Source organism: Agelaius tricolor, unplaced genomic scaffold (genome assembly GCF_023055355.1).
Source record: "Agelaius tricolor isolate 1412-34295 unplaced genomic scaffold, bAgeTri1.0.p SCAF_110, whole genome shotgun sequence".
NCBI classification, from domain to species: Eukaryota; Metazoa; Chordata; class Aves; order Passeriformes; family Icteridae; genus Agelaius; species Agelaius tricolor.
Genome location: NW_027269370.1, coordinates 76,022 through 93,783, shown reverse-complemented (window position 1 = coordinate 93,783; position 17,762 = coordinate 76,022). Strand labels below are relative to the sequence as shown.

Below are 17,762 nucleotides of genomic sequence, written 5' to 3'. Positions count from 1 at the left end.
ATTTTTTTGGGGAATTTTCCATTTTTTGGGGTTTTTTTTCCACCTTTTTTTGGGGATTTTTTCTCTCATTTTGGGGGGAATTTTCCCCTTTTTGGGGTTTTTTTCCACCTTTTTTGGGGGATTTTTTCCAATTTTTAATGGGAATTTTCCAGGGTTTTTTTCCACCTTTTTTGAGGGATTTTTCCCCCATTTTTTGCGTTTTTTTCCCTATTTTTTGTGGGGGAAAATGTTCCCATTTTTGGGGTTTTTTTCCACCTTTTTTGTGGGATTTTTTTCCACCTTTTTTGTGGGATTTTTTCCCTCATTTTTGGGGTTTTTTCCCACCTTTTCTTGGGGAAATTTCCCCCATTTTGGGGGGATTTTTTTCAATTTTTTAATGGGAATTTTCCAGAGGTTTTTTCCACCTTTTTGGGGGGATTTTTTCCCTCATTTTTGGGGGAATTTTCCCCCATTTTTGGGGGGATTTTTTCCCATTTTTTGGGGTTTTTTTCCCACCTTTTTTGGGGGATTTTTTTCCCATTTTAGGAGGATTTTTTCCAATTGTTATGGGAATTTTCCAGGGTTTTTTTCCACTTTTTTGGGGGATTTTTCCCCATTTTTCCCCCATTTTTGGGGGGGAAATTGTTCCCATTTTTGGGGGATTTTTCCACCTTTTTTGGGGATTTTTTTCCTCATTTTTGGGGGGAATTTTCCAATTTTTGGGTGGATTTTTTCCTATTTTTTGAGGGATTTTCCTGAATTTTCCTGGGGTTTTTCCACCTTTTTTGGGGGGATTTTCCCCCAATTTTTTGTGGAGAATTTTCCCTTTTTTGGGGTGGATTCCCAGATTTTTTTGGGGTTTTTTCAACCTTTTTTGGGGGATTTTTTCCCAATGTTTTGGGGAATTTTCCTGGGTTTTTTCCCAACCTTTTGGGGGGATTTTTCCCCCATTTTTTGGGTTTTTTGCCCCATTTTTGGGGAGAATTTTCTTCTTTTTTCGGGGATTTTTCCACCTTTTTTTGGGGAATTTCCCCCCATTTTTTGGGAAAAATTTTCCCTATTTTTTTGTCATTTTTCCTGATTTTTTTAGGGATTTCCCCCATTTTTATCAGAGACATTTCCTGGGTTTTTTTTTGGGATTTTTCCCTTTTTTTTTGGGATAATTTCCCAGGGAAAAAATATTTAGGATTGAGCAGAAAAAATTGAGATAAAACTCATCCCAAAAAAAGGGAAAATGCCCTAAAATAAATGTGAAAAAAAAACCCTAAAAATTCCCCAAAAAAGGGGGAAATAATCTCCAAAAAAGGGGGGAAAAATCCCCAAAAAATGGGGGGAAAATCCCAAAAAAAGGGGGAAATAATCCCAAAAAAATGGGGAAAATAATCACAAAAAAAGGGGGGGGAAATACCAAAAAATGGGGGGAAAATCCCAAAAAAAGGGGGAAATAATCTCCAAAAAATGGGGAAAATAATCACAAAAAAAGGGGGGAAAATCCCCCAAAAAAGGGGGGAAAATCCCAAAAAAAAAAGGGGGAAAAATCCCCAAAAAAGGGGGGAAAATACAAAAAAAAATGGGGGAAATAATCCACAAAAAAATGGGGAAAAATCCCAAAAAAAGGGGGAAATAATTCCAAAAAAAAGGGGGGAAAATCCCCAAAAAAAGGGGAAAAAATCCCCAAAAAAAGGGGGAAATAATCTCCAAAAAATGGGGAAAATAATCTCCAAAAAATGGGGAAAATAATCCCCCCAAAAAAGGGGGAAAAATCCCAAAAAAAGGGGGAAAAATCAAAAAAAATGGGGGAAAAATCCCAAAAAAATGGGGAAATTATTCCAAAAAAAAAGGGGGAAAAATCCAAAAAAAAGGGGAAATAATCCCAAAAAAAAAAGGGGGAAAAAATCCCAAAAAAGGGGGGAAAAAATCCCAAAAAAAGGGGAAAAATCCCAAAAAAAAGGGGGAAAACATCCCAAAAAAAGGGGAAATAATCCCCCAAAAAAGGGGGAAAATCCCAAATAAAAAAGGGGAAAAAATCCCAAAAAAGGGGGAAATAATCCCAAAAAAAGGGGAGAAAAATCCCAAAAAAAAGGGGAAAAATCCCAAAAAAATTCCTGGATGAGGACACAAAACAAACTTGGAAAAGCAGAAATTACAACAAGAAGGAATTTTATTGATATCAACATTTTTTATCCAGGATTTTTTTTCCCCCCTCCCTGAAATTCCCAAATTCCTGAATTTTCCTGGAATTCCTGGAGGAATTTTTGGGGATTTTTTGGGAATTTTTTGGGATTTTTTGGGGATTTTTGGGATGGGAAATTCCCAGGGCTGCCTCGAACTGGGGGGGTTCTCATCACAGCCCCTCCCTAAAAATTCCCAAAAATTCCCAAAATTCCCAAAAATTCCCGACCCCCCCTTTAGTGCAATTGGGCTCCGGGCGCCGTTTTGGGTGGGAAAAGGGGAATTTTCCCCAAAAAAAAGTTGGGAATTCTGGGGGGAAATTTGGGATTTTGGGGCTGGGATTCGCAAAATCCTCAAATTTTGGGGTTTAGTCCCAAAAAAATCCCAAATTTCAGGGGTGAATTCCCAAAAAAATCCCAAATTTTGGTGATTTAGACCCAAAAAAATCCCAAATTTTGGGGTTTAGTCCCAAAAAAATCCCAAATTTCAGGGGTGAATTCCCAAAATATCCCAGATTTTGAGGGTTTAATCCCAAAAAATCCCAAATTTCAGGGGTGAATTCCTAAAAAATCCCAAATTTTGGTGATTTAGACCCAAAAAAACCCCAAATTTCAGGGATTTAAACCAAAAAAATTCCTGGGATTTAACCCCCAAAAATCTCAAATTTTGGGGATTTAATCCCAAATTTCAGGGGTTAATTCCCAAAATATCCCAAATTTTGAGGGTTTAGTCCCAAAAAAATCCCAAATTTCAGGGATGAATTCCCAAAAAATCCCAAATTTCAGGGATTTAAACCCAAAATTCCTGGGATTTAACCCCCAAAAATCTCAACTTTTTAATGGGATTTTTTTGGGAATTTTATGGAATTTCCTTGGAATTTTGGGCGATTTCCTCAGGACTTTGGGGATTTCCTTGGAATTTCCTGAGATTCCCTTGGAATTTTTTAGGATTTCCACAGGATTTTTTGGGATTTGATGGAATTTCCTTGGAATTTGATGGAATTTCCTTGGAATTTCCTGGAATTTCCACTGGATTTCTTGGAATTTCCCGGATTTTCCTTGGAATTTCCATGGAATTTCTTGGAATTCCCACGGGATTTTTTTGGGAATTTTATGCAGTTTCCCTGGAATTTCATGGAATTTCCTTGGGATTTTTTGGGGATTTCTTGGAATTTCCTTGGAATTTCCTGCAATTTCCATGGGATTTTTTGGAATTTCTCTGGAATTTCCATGGAATTTCCACGGAATTTCATGGAATTTCCTTGGAATGTTTTAGGATTTCCACAGGATTTTTTGGGATTTTATGCAATTTCCTTGGAATTCCTTGGAATTTCCTTGGAATTTCCACTGGATTTCCTGGAATTTCATGGAATTTCCACTGGATTTCTTAGAATTTCCTTGGGATTTCCTTGGAATTTCATGGAATTTCATGGAATTTTATGCAATTTCCTTGGAATGTTTTAGGATTTCCATAGGATTTCTTGGAATTTCCTGGAATTTCCTTGGAATTTCGTGGCATTTCCACGGGATTTCCTTGGAATTTCTCACGGGATTTGTTGGAATTTCCTTGGAATTTCCACGGGATTTCCTTGGAATTTTATGCAATTTCCTTGGGATTTCTTGGAATTTCCACGGGATTTAATGGAATTTCCTTGGAATTTCCGGCAATTTCCCTGGAATTTTTGAGTTTTCTTGGAATTCCCCCAGAATTTCTGGGATCTCTCCTCACTTCCCCCATCCCCAATCCCCCAGAATTCCCTGCGCTCTCTCCCCTCAGGAATTCCCAACTTTTTTTCCCGGATATTTTTTCCCGGAATTTTTTCCTGGATTTTTCCCGTATTTTTCCCGGATATTTTTCCCGGATTTTTCCTGGATATTTTTTCCCGGATATTTTTTCTCGGATTTTTCCCTGGATTTTTCCCGGATTTTTCCTGGATTTTTCCTGTATTTTCCCCAGATATTTCCCAGATTTTCCCCGGATTTTTTCCCGGATATTTCCCGGATTTTTTTCCTGGATTTTTCCTGGGACTTTTTCCAGGATTTTTCCCAGATTTTTCCCGTATTTTTTCCTGGATATTTCCCGGATTTTTTCCCAGATTTTCCCCGGATATTTGCAAGATATTTCCCAGATTTTTCCCGGACTTTCTCCCAGATTTTCCCAGATATTTCCCGTATTTTTTCCCATATTTTTTCCCAGATATTTCCCAGATATTTCCCAGATTTTTCCCCGGATATTTTTTCCCGGATATTTCCCGGATTTTTCCCCGGATTTTTCCCGGATTTTTTTTCCTGGATATTTCCCGTATTTTTCCAGATTTTTCCCGTACTTTTTCAGATTTTTCCCGTATTTTTCCCGGATTTTCCCCTGGATTTTTCCCGGATATTTCCCGGATTTTTCCCGGATATTTCCCATATTTTTTCCCGGATATTTCCCAGATTTTTTCCCGTATTTTTTCCTGTATTTTCCCCGGATTTTTCCGGATATTTCCCAGATTTTTTCCTGGATTTTTTCCCAGATATTTTTTCCCGGATATTTCCCGGATTTTTTCCCGTATTTTCCCCGGATTTTTCCCGGATATTTCCCAGATTTTTTCCTGGATATTTCCCGGATTTTTCCCGGACTTTTTCCCAGATTTTCCCAGATATTTCCCGTATTTTTTCCCAGAATTTTTCCCGAATTTTTCCCAGATATTTCCCAGATTTTCCCCGGATATTTCCCATATTTTCCCCGTATTTTTCCCCGTATTTTCCCCGGATATTTCCTGGATTTTTCCCGTATTTTTCCCGTATTTTTTCAGATTTTCCCCAGATTTTCCCCGGATTTTCCCTGGATTTTTCCTGTATTTTTTCCCGTATTTTTTCCTGGATTTTTCCCGGATTTTTCCCGGATTTTTCCCGGATATTTCCCCGGATTTTTCCCCGGATTTTTCTGGATATTTCCCAGATATTTTTTCCCAGATTTTTTCCCAGATATTTCCCGGATTTTCCCTGGATATTTCCCGTATTTTTTCCTGGATTTTCCCCGGATTTTTCCCAGATTTTTCCCGGGATATTTCCTGGATTTTCCCCCGGGTATTTCCCAGATATTTCCCGGATTTTTTCCCGTATTTTTTCCCAGATATTTCCCGGGATTTTTCCCAAATTTTTCCCGGATATTTCCCAGATTTTTTCCCGTATTTTTTCCCGTATTTTTCCTGGATTTTTTCCCAGACTTTTTCCCGGATTTTTCCCGTATTTTTCCCTGGATTTTTCCCAGATATTTCCCGTATTTTTCCCCCGATTTTTCCCGGATATTTCCCATATTTTCCCCCGGATTTTTCCCGTATTTTTTCCCGGATTTTTTCCCGGATTTTTCCCCGAATTTTTCCCGGGATTTTTCCCAGATTTTTCCCGTATTTTTCCCCAGATTTTTCCCGTATTTTTTCCCGTATTTTCCCCGTATTTTTCCCAGATATTTCCCGCATATTTCCCGGATTTTTCCCAGATTTTTCCCGTATTTTTTCCCCGGATTTTTCCCAGATATTTCCCGGAATTTTCCCCGGATGTTTTCCCAGATATTTCCCAGATTTTTTCCCGCATATTTCCCGGATTTTTTTTCCCGGATTTTTCCCGTATTTTTCCCCAGATATTTCTCCGGATTTTTTCCTGGATTTTTTCCCAGATTTTCCCGGATTTTTCCCAGATTTTTTTCCCAGATATTTCCCGGATTTTTTCCCGCATATTTCCCGGATTTTCCCCCGTATTTTTCCCGGATTTTTCCCAGATATTCCCTGGATATTTCCCGTATTTTTTCCTGTATTTTCCCCGGATATTTCCCGGATTTTTTCCTGTATTTTCCCCGGATTTTTTCCTGGATTTTTCCCAGATATTTCCTGGATATTTCCCAGATTTTTTCCCAGATATTTCCCAGATATTCCCCGGATTTCCCCCGTATTTTCCCCGTATTTTTCCAGATTTTTCCGGGATTTTTCCCAGATTTTTTCCCCCTCTCAGAGGCTGAGGCTGCGCTGGTGCCGGGAGCCGCCCCCAGGCTCCGCCCCCAGCTCCTCGCTGTGCAGGCTCAGCGCGTCCGGCGTTCCCGAAATTCCCGGAATTCCCGACAAATGTTCCACGGAATCGAATTTCTGCAGGTCCGAGGCGATCGTCCGCAGGCTCAGCAGCGACAGCGAATCCCCGGACGCCGACAATTCCCGAGGAATCCCGGGAATTTCCTGCGGAATTCCGGGAATTCTGAACGGTCCCGATGGGATTGAGCTGAAATTCCCGGGATTTTCAATGGAATTTTCGGGATTTTCCATGGAATTTTCGGGATTTTCCTGCGGGATTCCGGGAATACTGAACGGTCCCGATGGGATTGAGCTGAAATTTCCAAGATTTTCAGTGGAATTTTCGGGATTTTCCTGTGGAATTCCGGGAATCTGGAAGGGTCCCGACAGGGTTGAGCTGAAATTTCTGGGATTTTCTGTGGAATTTTCGGGATTTTCCATGGAATTTTCGGGATTTTCTCTTGCGATCCCAGGAATTCGGAAGGGTCCTGACAGGGTTGAGCTGAAATTTCCGGGATTTTCTGGATTTTCTCTTGGAATTTCAGACAAAATTCCAGGAATTCTGAAGGTTCCTGATGGGATTGAGGTGAAATTTCCGGGATTTTCCATGGAATTTTCGGGATTTTCTCTTGGAATTTCGGATGAAATTCCAGGAATTCGGAACGTTCCCGATGGGACTGAGCTGAAATTTCCAGGATTTTCTGGATTTTCTCTTGGAATTCCGGATGTTCCCAATGGGATTGAGGTGAAATTTCCAGGATTTTCCCTTGGAATTCCAGGAATTTCTCTTGGAATTCCGCCCGTTCCAGCTGAGGTTTCGTTGGGAATTCCGAGATTTTCTCTGGGAATTCCGGGGATTTCTCCAGGACTTCTGGGAATTTCTCTTGGAATTCCGGGAATTTCTCCAGGAATTCTGGGAATTCCAGGGTTTTCCCCAGGAATTCCAGAAATTCCTCCAGGAATTCTGTGATTTTCTCTCGGAATTCCGGGAATTTCTCCGGCAATTCCTCCGGCAATTTCTCCAGGAATTCTGTGGTTTTCTCTTGGAATTCCACGGATTTCTCCGGGAATTCTGGGAATTCCGGGAGTTTCTGTCGCAACTTCTACGTTTCCTCCAGGAATTCCTCCGGGAATCCCGGAACTTTCAGGAGTTTCTCTTGGAATTCTGTGAATTTTTTGGGCCATTTCTCCGGGAATTTTGGGGTTTTCTCCGGGAATTCCGTGGATTTCTCCGGGAATTCCGGGGATTTCGGGGTTCCCGGCGCCGCCCTCGGCTCCCAGGGGGTTTTCCCGGAGGTTTTTTTTCCGCAGGATCCTCTGGAATCGCCGGGCGTGGATCTCCTCGCTGATCTGCTCCAGGTTCCTCAGGGCCACCGAGTAGCGCAGCTTGGCCTGGGCCACGGCCGCCTCCAGCGAGGTCACCCGGGACTTGTGCTCCTGGAAAAGAGGGGGATCCGTGAGAATTCCCAAAAAATCTGGGAAAAGCCAAAAAATCCCGGGAAAATCGGTGAAAATTTGAGGAAAATCGGTGAAAATTTGACGAAAATATGTTAAAAAATGGGGAAAATACGTTAAAAATTCAGATTTTTCTTCCCCCCAAAAAATTGGTAAGGAGCCATAAAAGTTCCTAAAAATTCCTGAAAATCCCAAAAATTTGGGTGGAAAAGGCCAAAAAATTCGGGGAAAATTGGAAAAAATTTGGTGAAAATGGATGAAAATTTGGTTGAAATTCGGTTGAAAAGTTGGTTAAAATCCCTAAAAAAATTGGGTTTTATCCCCAAAAAATTCCAAGGAATTCCTGAGGATTCCAAGGAATTCCTAAAAATCTGGGAAAATCCCCCAAAAATTTGGGGGAAATCGGTGAAAATTTGATGAAAATACGTCAAAAAATGGGGAAAATATGTAAACAATGGGGAAAATACGTAAAAAATTGGATTAATCCCTAAAAATTCCTTGGAATTCTGAGAAGTTCCTAAAAATTCCTGAAAATCCCAAAAATTCGGGTGGAAAAAGCAAAAAATTCGGGGAAAATTGGAAAAAATTTGGTTAAAATACTTGGTTGAAATTCGGTTCAAAAATTGGTTAAAATCCCTAAAAAATTGGGTTTTATCCCCAAAAAATTCTCAAGGAATTCCTGAGGATTTCAAAGAATTCCTAAAGATTGCAAGGAATTCCTAAAAATCTGAGAAAATCCTCCAAAAATTTGGGGGAAATCGGTGAAAATTGGACGAAAATACGCCAAAAAATGGGGAAAATACAGAAAAAAATTGAGATTTTTTTCCCTCCAAAGAATCGGTAAGAATCCATAAAAATTCCTTGGAATTTTGAAAAGTTCCTAAAAATTCCTGAAAATCCCCAAAAATTCGGTGAAAATTGGTGAAAATTTGATGAAAATCAGTGAAAAAATGGGGAAAATAGGTAAAAAAATTGGGTTTTTCAAAAAAAAATTGGTAAGAATCCATAAAAGTTCCTTGGAATTTTGAAAAGTTCCTAAAAATTCCTGAAAATCCCGAAAATCTGGGTGGAAATCTGTGAAAATTTGGTGGAAATTGGTTAAAATTTGGTGGAAATTGGTGAAAATTGAGATAAAATATTTGGTTCAAATTTGGTCAAAAAAATCAGTGAAAATCCATAGAAAATTTGGGTGAATGCCTAAAAATTCCAAGATTTCAAAGAATTCCTAAAAATCTGGGAAAATCCCAAAAAATTTGGGTGAAAATTTGATGAAAATACCTAAAAAATCGTCTAAAATTCATTCCAAAAATTGGATTAAAACCAAACAACTCCATGGAATTCTGAAAAATTCCCTAAATTCCCCAAAATCCTGAAAATTCGGGTGGGAAATGCCAAAAATTGGGGGAAAATTGGGAAAAATTTGGGTTTAAAAATTCCCTGAATGGCCCCAGGTTCCTCAGGAGCTTGGCCTGGGCCACGGCCGCCTCCAGCGAGGTCACCCGGGACTTGTGCTCCTGGAAAAGAGGGGGATCCGTGAGAATTCCCAAAAAATCTGGGAAAATGCAAAAAATTCCGGGAAAATCGGTGAAAATTTGAGGAAAATCGGTGAAAATTTGAGGAAAATATGTTAAAAAATGGGGAAAATACGTCAAAAATTTGGATTAATCCCTAAAAATTCCTTGGAATTCTGAGAAGTTCCTAAAAATTCCTGAAAATCCCAAAAATTTGGGTGGAAAAGGCCAAAAAATTCGGGGAAAATTGGAAAAAATTTGGTGAAAATGGGTGAAAATTTGGTTAAAATTCGGTTCAAAAATTGGTTAAAATCCCTAAAAAATTGGGTTTTATCCCCAAAAAATTCCAAGGAATTCCTGAGGATTTCAAAGAATTCCTAAAGATTGCAAGGAATTCCTAAAAATCTGAGAAAATCCCCCAAAAATTTGGGGGAAATTGGTGAAAATTTGATGAAAATACGTTAAAAAATGGGGAAAATATGTAAAAAATTCGCATTTTTCTTCCCCCCAAAAATTGGTAGGGATCCATAAAAATTCCTTGGAATTTTGAAAAGTTCCTAAAAATTCCTGAAAATCCCAAAAAATTTGGTGAAAATCGGTGAAAATTTGATGAAAATACGTCAAAAAATGGGGAAAATAGGTAAAAAAATGGGGTTTTTCCAAAAAAAAATTGGTAAGAATCCATAAAAGTTCCTTGGAATTTTGAAAAGTTCCTAAAAATTCCTGAAAATCCCAAAAATTCAGGTGGAAATTTGGTGGAAATTTGATGGAAATTGGTTAAAATTTGGTGGAAATTGGTGAAAATTGAGTTAAAGTATTTGGTTCAGATTTGGTAACAAAATCAGTGAAAATCCATAGAAAATTTGGGTGAATGCCTAAAAATTCCAAGATTTCAAAGAATTCCTAAAAATCTGGGAAAATCCCAAAAAATTTGGGTGAAAATTTGATGAAAATACCTAAAAAATTGATGAAAATACCTAAAAAATCGTCTAAAATTCATTCCAAAAATTGGATTAAAACCAAACAACTCCATGGAATTCTGAAAAATTCCCTAAATTCCCCAAAATCCTGAAAATTCGGGTGGGAAATGCCAAAAATTGGGGGAAAATTGGGAAAAATTTGGGTTTAAAAATTCCCTGAATGGCCCCAGGTTCCTCAGGAGCTTGGCCTGGGCCACGGCCGCCTCCAGCGAGGTCACCCGGGACTTGTGCTCCTGGAAAAGAGGGGGATCCGTGAGAATTCCCAAAAAATCTGGGAAAATGCAAAAAATTCCGGGAAAATCGGTGAAAATTTGATGAAAATCGGTGAAAATTTGAGGAAAATCGGTGAAAAAATGGGGAAAATACGTCAAAAAATGGGGAAAATACGTTAAAAATTCAGATTTTTCTTCCCCCCAAAAAATTGGTAAGGATCCATAAAAGTTCCTAAAAATTCCTGAAAATCCCAAAAATTTGGGTGGAAAAGGCCAAAAAATTCAGGGAAAATTGGAAAAAATTTGGTGAAAATGGGTGAAAATTTGGTTAAAATTCGTTTTTAAATGGTCCCAGTGCCTCTCCCAGTCCATCCCAGTCCATCCCAGTCCATCCCAGTTCATCCCAGTTCATCCCAGTTCCCTCCCAGTTCATCCCAGTCTCTCCCAGTTCATCCCAGTCCATCCCAGTCCATCCCAGTCCATCCCAGTTCCCTCCCAGTTCATCCCAGTCCATCCCAGTTCATCTCATTCATCCCAGTCCATCCCAGTCTATTCCCAGTTTATCCCAGTCCCTCCCAGTGCTCCCAGTTAAACCCAACTCCTCTCCCAGTCCCTCCCAGTCCATCCCAGTGCTCCCAGTATCCCCAGTATCCACTCCAATCCTTCTCCCAGTTCATCCCAGTTTATCCCAGTCCCTCCCAGTCTATCCCAGTTCCCTCTTTACCTCCAAGATCTTCCTGAGTCCTTCATTCCCAGTCCCTCCCAGTCCCTCCCAGTCCATCCCAGTCCATCCCAGTGCCCTCTAATCCTTCTCCCAGTCCATCCCAGCCCCTCCCAGTATATCCCAGTTTATCCCAGTACCTCCAGCCTGAGGTTGAACTGGGCCTTGAGCTCCAAGTAGGGCCGGCTCCCAGTGCTCCCAGTCCCTCCCAGTTTATCCCAGTCCCTCCCAGTGCCCTCTAATCCTTCTCCCAGTCCCTCCCAGTCCATCCCAGTCCCTCCCAGTGCTCCCAGTACCTCCAGCCTGAGGTTGAACTGGGCCTTGAGCTCAAAGTAGGGCTGGCTCCCAGTGCTCCCAGTTAAACCCAGTGCTCCCAGTTAAACCCAGCTCCTCTCCCAGCCCCTCCCAGTCCATCCCAGTGCTCCCAGTTTATCCCAGTATATCCCAGTACCTCGAGCCTGAGGTTGAACTGGGCCTTGAGCTCGAAGTAGGGCCGGCTCCCAGTGCTCCCAGTGCTCCCAGTATCCACTCTAATCCTTCTCCCAGTGCTCCCAGTTAAACCAAGCTCCTCTCCCAGTAACCCAGTGGCCTTCCCAGTGCTCCCAGTCCCTCCCAGTTTATCCCAGTTTATCCCAGTACCTCGAGCCTGAGGTTGAACTGGGCCTTGAGCTCAAAGTAGGGCCGGCTCCCAGTGCTCCCAGTACTCCCAGGATCCAGCCAAACTGGGACTCCCAGTCCCTCCCAGTCCCTCCCAGTGCTCCCAGTATATCCCAGTTTATCCCAGTACCTCCAGCCTGAGGTTGAACTGGGCCTTGAGCTCCAAGTAGGGCTGGCTCCCAGTGCTCCCAGTGCCCCTCCCAGTGCTCCCAGTTAAACCCAGCTCCTCTCCCAGCCCCTCCCAGTCCATCCCAGTCCCTCCCAGTTTATCCCAGTGCTCCCAGTACCTCGAGCCTGAGGTTGAACTGGGCCTTGAGCTCGAAGTAGGGCCGGCTCCCAGTGCTCCCAGTGCTCCCAGTCCCTCCCAGTCCCTCCCAGTGCTCCCAGTCCCTCCCAGTATATCCCAGTATATCCCAGTACCTCGAGGCGCAGGTTGAACTGGGCCTTGAGCTCGAAGTAGGGCCGGCTGCGGGCGATGTCGCGCCTCCCAGTCCCTCCCAGTCCCTCCCAGTCTCTTCCAGTCCATCCCAGTCTCTCCCAGTCCCTCCCAGTCCCTCCCAGTATATCCCAGTTTATCCCAGTACCTCGAGCCGGAGGTTGAGCTGGGCCTTGAGCTCGAAGTAGGGCCGGCTGCGGGCGATGTCGCGCCTCCCAGTGCTCCCAGTCCATCCCAGTTTATCCCAGTCCCTCCCAGTTTATCCCAGTCCCTCCCAGTTTATCCCAGTCCCTCCCAGTGCCCTCTAATCCTTCTCCCAGTCCCTCCCAGTCCCTCCCAGTGCTCCCAGTACCCACTCCAATCCTTCTCCCAGTGCTCCAAACTGGTCCCAGCTCCTCTCCCAGTCCCTCCCAGTCCCTCCCAGTCCCTCCCAGTCCCTCCCAGTTTATCCCAGTTTATCCCAGTACCTCGAGCCTGAGGTTGAACTGGGCCTTGAGCTCGAAGTAGGGCCGGCTGCGGGCGATGTCGCACCTCCCAGTCCCTCCCAGTGCTCCCAGTATATCCCAGTTTATCCCAGTACCTCGAGCCGGAGGTTGAACTGGGCCTTGAGCTCGAAGTAGGGCCGGCTCCCAGTGCTCCCAGTCCCTCCCAGTATATCCCAGTATATCCCAGTACCTCCAGCCTGAGGTTGAACTGGGCCTTGAGCTCGAAGTAGGGCCGGCTCCCAGTGCTCCCAGTGCTCCCAGTCCCTCCCAGTCCCTCCCAGTGCTCCCAGTCCCTCCCAGTTTATCCCAGTTTATCCCAGTACCTCGAGGCGCAGGTTGAACTGGGCCTTGAGCTCGAAGTAGGGCCGGCTGCGGGCGATGTCGCGCCTCAGGGATTTCTGCAGCCGCTGCACCTCGGCCTCGGCCTCCTGGCAGAGCCGCGTCACGCGCTGGTGCTCCCGCTCGCTCCAGAGCCGCTCCTGCTCCGCCTCGTTCACCTGCACGGAGCCGCCATCGCCAAACCCATCCCAAACCTTCTCCAAACCCCACCCCAGACCTTCTCCAAACCTTCTCCAAACTCCATCCCAAACCTTCTCCAAACCCCATCCCAAACCTTCTCCAAACCCCATCCCAAACCTTCTCCAAACTCCATCCCAAACCTTCTCCAAACCCCATCCCAAACCTTCTCCAAACCTTCTCCAAACCCCATCCCAAACCTTCTCCAAACCTTCTCCAAACCCCATCCCAAACCTTCTCCAAACCCCATCCCAAACCCCATCCCAGCATCTCCAAACCTTCTCCAAACCTTCTCCAAACCCCATCCCAAACCCCATCCCAGCATCTCCAAACCTTCTCCAAACCCCATCCCAAACCTTCTCCAAACCCCATCCCAAACCTTCTCCAAACCTTCTCCAAACTCCATCCCACCTCTTCCAACCCATCCCAAACCTTCTCCAAACCCCATCCCACCTCTTCCAAACTCCATCCCACCTTCTCCAAACCCTCTCCACCATCCCCAAATCCCATCCGAGCATCTCCAAACCCCATCCCACCTTCTCCAAACCTTCTCCATCCATCCCAAACCCCATCCCAGCATCTCCAAACCCATCCCAAACCTCCTCCAAACCTTCTCAAACCCATTCTAAACCCCATCCCACCTCCTCCAACCCATCCCAAACCATCTCCAACCCATCCTAAACCCCATCCCAGCATCTCCAAACTCCATCCCACCTTCTCCAAACCTCGCTGCACCTTCTCCAACCCACCCCAAACCTTCTCCAACCCATCCCACCCTCTCCAAACCATCCCAAACCTTCTCCAACCCACCCCAGACCTTCTCCAAACCCCATCCCACCTTCTCCAAACCATTCCAAACCTTCTCCAAACCCCATCCCACCTCCTCCAAACCATCCCAAACCTTCTCCAAACCCCATCCCACCATCTCATAACCCATTCCCACCTTCTCCAAACCCTCTCCACCCATCCCCAAATCCCATCCCAGCATCTCCAAACCTTCTCCAAACTCCATCCCACCACCCCAAACCTTCTCCAACCCACCCCAGACCTTCTCCAAACCCCCTCCCACCTCCTCCAACCCACCCCAAACCTTCTCCAAGCCCCATTCTCAGGCTCCCCACCTTCCTGGTGGCGTGGTTGAGCATCTCCTGCCAGGTGGGGTCCAGGCGGTTCTTGCCGGTGCCCATGCCCTGCTCGGCCACGAAGACCATCTCGCGCGCCGCGTTGTGCATGCCCACCGCGCGCTCGTAGCGCAGCGCCGCCCGCTGCGTCTCCTGCTGCGCCTGGGACAGCCCCAACGGGGCGGGTTGGGATCTGCTCCGAGGGGGGTCGGGGGTGGGATGGGGTTTGGAGATGGTGGGATGGGGTTTGGAGAAGGTGGGATGGGGTTTGGAGATGCTGGGATGGGGTTTGGGATGGATGGAGAAGGTTTGGGATGGGTTGGAGAAGGTTTGGAGAAGGTGGGATGGGGTTTGGAGAAGTTTTGGGGTGGTGGGATGGGGTTTGGAGATGGTGGGATGAGGTTTGGGATGGATGGAGAAGGTTTGGAGAAGGTTTGGGATGGGGTTTGGAAAAGGTGGGATGGGGTTTGGAGATGGTGGGATGGGGTTTGGAGAAGGTGGGATGGGGTTTGGAGATGGTGGGATGGGGTTTGGGATGGATGGAGAAGGTTTGGGATGGGTTGGAGAAGGTTTGGAGAAGGTGGGATGGGGTTTGGAGAAGTTTTGGGGTGGTGGGATGGGGTTTGGAGATGGTGGGATGGGGTTTGGAGATGGTGGGACTGGGATTGGAGAAGGTGGGATGGGGTTTGGAGAAGGTGGGATGGGTTTGGAGAAGGTTTGGGATGGGGTTTGGAGAAGGTGGGATGGGGTTTGGGATGGGTGGAGAAGGTTTGGAGAAAGTGGGATGGGGTTTGGGAAGGTGGGATGGGGTTTGGAGATGGTGGGATGGATTTAGGATGGGTTGGAGAAGGTTTGGGATGGTGGGATGGGGTTTGGAGAAGGTTTGGAGAAGGTTTGGGATGGGGTTTGGGATGGATGGAGAAGGTTTGGAGAAGGTTTGGGATGGGGTTTGGAAAAGGTGGGATGGGGTTTGGAGAAGGTTTGGGATGGGTTGGAAGAGGTGGGATGGGGTTTGGAGACGGTGGGATGGGGTTTGGAGATGGTGGGACTGGGATTGGAGAAGGTGGGATGGGGTCTAGGATGGCTTGGAGAAGGTTTGGAGATGGTGGGATGGGGTTTGGGATGGTTGGAGAAGGTTTGGAGAAGGTGGGATGGAGTTTAGAGATGGTGGGAATGGGTTATGAGAAGGGGCGATGGGGTTTAGGATGGGTTGGAGAAGGTGGGATGAGCTTTGGAGAAGGTTTGGGATGGAGTTTGGAGAGGGTGGGATGGAGTTTGGAGAAGGTGGGATGGGGTTTGGAGGTGGTGGGATGGGGTTTGGAGAAGGTGGGATGGGGTTTGGAGAAGGTGGGATGGGGTTTGGAGAAGGTGGGATGGGGTTTGGAGAAGGTTTGGGATGGATTGGAAGAGGTGGGATGGGGTTTGGAGATGGTTGGAGAAGGTTTGGAAATGGTGGGACTGGGACTGGAGAAGGTGGGATGGGGTTTGGAGAAGGTTTGGAGAAGGTTTGGGATGCTGGGATGGGGTTTGGGATGGTTTGGGATGGGGTTTGGGGTGGTGGGATGGGGTTTAGAGAAGGTGGTGAAGGTTTGGAGAAGGTTTGGGATGCTGGGATGGGGTTTGGGATGGGGTTTGGGATGCTGGGATGGGGTTTGGGATGGTTTGGAATGGGGTTTGGGATGGATGGAGAAGGTTTGGGATGGGGTTTGGGTTGTTTTGGGATGGGTTGGAGAAGGTTTGGAGAAGGTTTGGGATGGGGTTTGGGGTGGTTTGGGATGGGTTTGCAGAAGGTCTGGAATGCCTGGAGAAGCTCCGATGCCTTTGAGACCCAAATTCCCTTTTTTCCTCCAAATTTTTTTTTGCTTTTCCCTCATTTTTTCCCCATTTCCCCCCGATTTTCCCCATTTCCCCCCAGATTTTCCCTCATTTTTTCCCCATTTCCCCCCAATTTTTCCCTTTTTTTTTCATTTCCCCCATTTCCCCCCAGATTTTCCCCATTTCTCCCCCGATTTTCCCCATTTTTTTTTTTTCCATTTCCCCCCAATTTTCCCCATTTTTATTCCCCCCCCCCCATATTTTTGCCCGTTTTCCCCGTTTTCCTCCCCGTTCTCACCTCCTTGGCTCTCCTCCGGGCCTCGTAGTAGGGCCGGGCGCGCTCGATGCAGGCGCCGAGCTGGGAGCCCTGCGAGTTCAGCCGGCGCGCGGAGTCCGAGAGAACGCGGCGGTAACGGCAACGGGCGGCCTGGGAAAACCAGTTTGGGACTGGGAGGGACTGGGAGGGATTGGGAGGGACTGGGATGGGATTGGGAGGGACTGGGATGGACTGGGAGGGATTGGGAGGGACTGGGATGGACTGGGAGGGACTGGGAGGGACTGGGATGGACTGGGAGGGACTGGGATGGACTGGGATGGGATGGGATGGGACTCGGAGAGGAGTCAGGGAATGGGAAAACCAGTTTGGGACTGGTTTGGGACTGGTTTGGGACTGGGATGGACTGGGAGGGACTGGGAGGGACTGGGATGGGACTGGGAACCAGTTTGGGACTGGTTTGAACTGGTTTGGGACTGGTTTGAACTGGTTTGGGATGGGTTTGGGACTGGGATGGGTTTGGAATGGGAAAACCAGTTTGGGACTGGGATGGACTGGGATGGGACTGGTTTGGACTGGGAGGGACTGGGATGGGACTGGGAACCAGTTTGGGATTGGTTTGGAATGGGAAAACCAGTTTGGGACTGGGAGGGACTGGGAGGGACTGGGATGGGACTGGGATGGACTGGGATGGACTGGGAGGGACTGGGATGGGACTGGGATGGACTGGGAGGGACTGGGATGGGACTGGGAGGGACTGGGATGGACTGGGATGGACTGGGAGGGACTGGGAGGGACTGGGAGGGAACTGGGAGGGACTGGGATGGACTGGGATAGACTGGGATGGGACTGGGAGGGACTGGGAGGGGACTGGGATGGACTGGGAGGGACTGGGAGGGACTGGGAGGGACTGGGAGGGACTGGGAACCAGTTTGGGACTGGTTTGGGACTGGGATGGAGTGGGATGGGACTGGGAACCAGTTTGGGATGGGTTTGGAGTGGGAAAACCAGTTTGGGACTGGGATGGACTGGGATGGGACTGGTTTGGACTGGGAGGGACTGGGATGGGATTGGGAGAGACTGGGAGGGACTGGGATGGGACTGGGAGGGACTGGTTTGGACTGGGAGGGAGTGGTTTGAACTGGTTTGGAGTGGGAAAACCAGTTTGGGATGGGTTTGGAATGGGAAAACCAGTTTGGGATGGGTTTGAACTGGTTTGGGACTGGGATGGACTGGGATGGGACTGGGAAACAGTTTGGGATGGGAAAACCAGTTTGGGACTGGTTTAAACTGGTTTGGGACTGGGATGGGACTGGGAACCGGTTTGGGACTGGTTTGAACTGGTTTGGGATGGGTTTGGGATTGGGAACCAGTTTGGGACTG

At 46.3% G+C, this 17,762-nt stretch overlaps 2 protein-coding genes across 2 annotated transcripts; both read right to left on the bottom strand.

Annotated features, from left to right (window-relative positions):
• Positions 1-2,122: 2,122 nt before the first annotated feature.
• Positions 2,123-5,870, bottom strand: LOC139586252 (uncharacterized). Its single transcript, XM_071419510.1, has 4 exons — positions 5,728-5,870; positions 5,363-5,391; positions 5,109-5,206; positions 2,123-4,801 (listed from the first exon to the last, which is right to left on the bottom strand). The coding sequence occupies exons 1-4, from the start codon at positions 5,868-5,870 to the stop codon at positions 3,695-3,697; spliced, it is 1,377 nt and encodes a 458-aa protein (XP_071275611.1). The 3' UTR covers positions 2,123-3,694.
• Positions 5,683-16,526, bottom strand: LOC139586260 (zonadhesin-like). Its single transcript, XM_071419538.1, has 4 exons — positions 16,404-16,526; positions 14,291-14,452; positions 12,977-13,150; positions 5,683-7,633 (listed from the first exon to the last, which is right to left on the bottom strand). Exons 2-4 carry the CDS (start codon positions 14,399-14,401, stop codon positions 6,140-6,142), a joined length of 1,779 nt encoding a protein of 592 aa, XP_071275639.1. The 5' UTR covers positions 14,402-14,452; positions 16,404-16,526; the 3' UTR covers positions 5,683-6,139.
• Positions 16,527-17,762: the final 1,236 nt, after the last annotated feature.

Coding starts and splice junctions, on each gene's coding strand:
- LOC139586260 (XM_071419538.1), bottom strand. CDS start 14,401: ATGCACAACGCGGCGCGCGAGATGGTCTTCGTGGCCGAGCAGGGCATG. Junction 13,151..14,290: donor TCAACCACGCCACCAGGAAG/GTGGGGAGCCTG, acceptor GGCTCCGTGCAG/GTGAACGAGGCGGAGCAGGA. Junction 7,634..12,976: donor AGTTCAACCTGCGCCTCGAG/GTACTGGGATAA, acceptor CCTCTTTTCCAG/GAGCACAAGTCCCGGGTGAC.
- LOC139586252 (XM_071419510.1), bottom strand. CDS start 5,870: ATGCGGGAAAAAATCCGGGAAATATCTGGGAAAAAAATCTGGGAAAAA. Junction 5,392..5,727: donor AAAAAAAATCCGGGAAATAT/GCGGGAAAAAAT, acceptor GGAAAAATCCAG/GGAAAAATACGGGAAAAATC. Junction 4,802..5,108: donor GGAAATATCTGGGAAAAAAT/CTGGGAAAAAAT, acceptor GGGAAAAAATAC/GGGAAATATCTGGGAAAATC.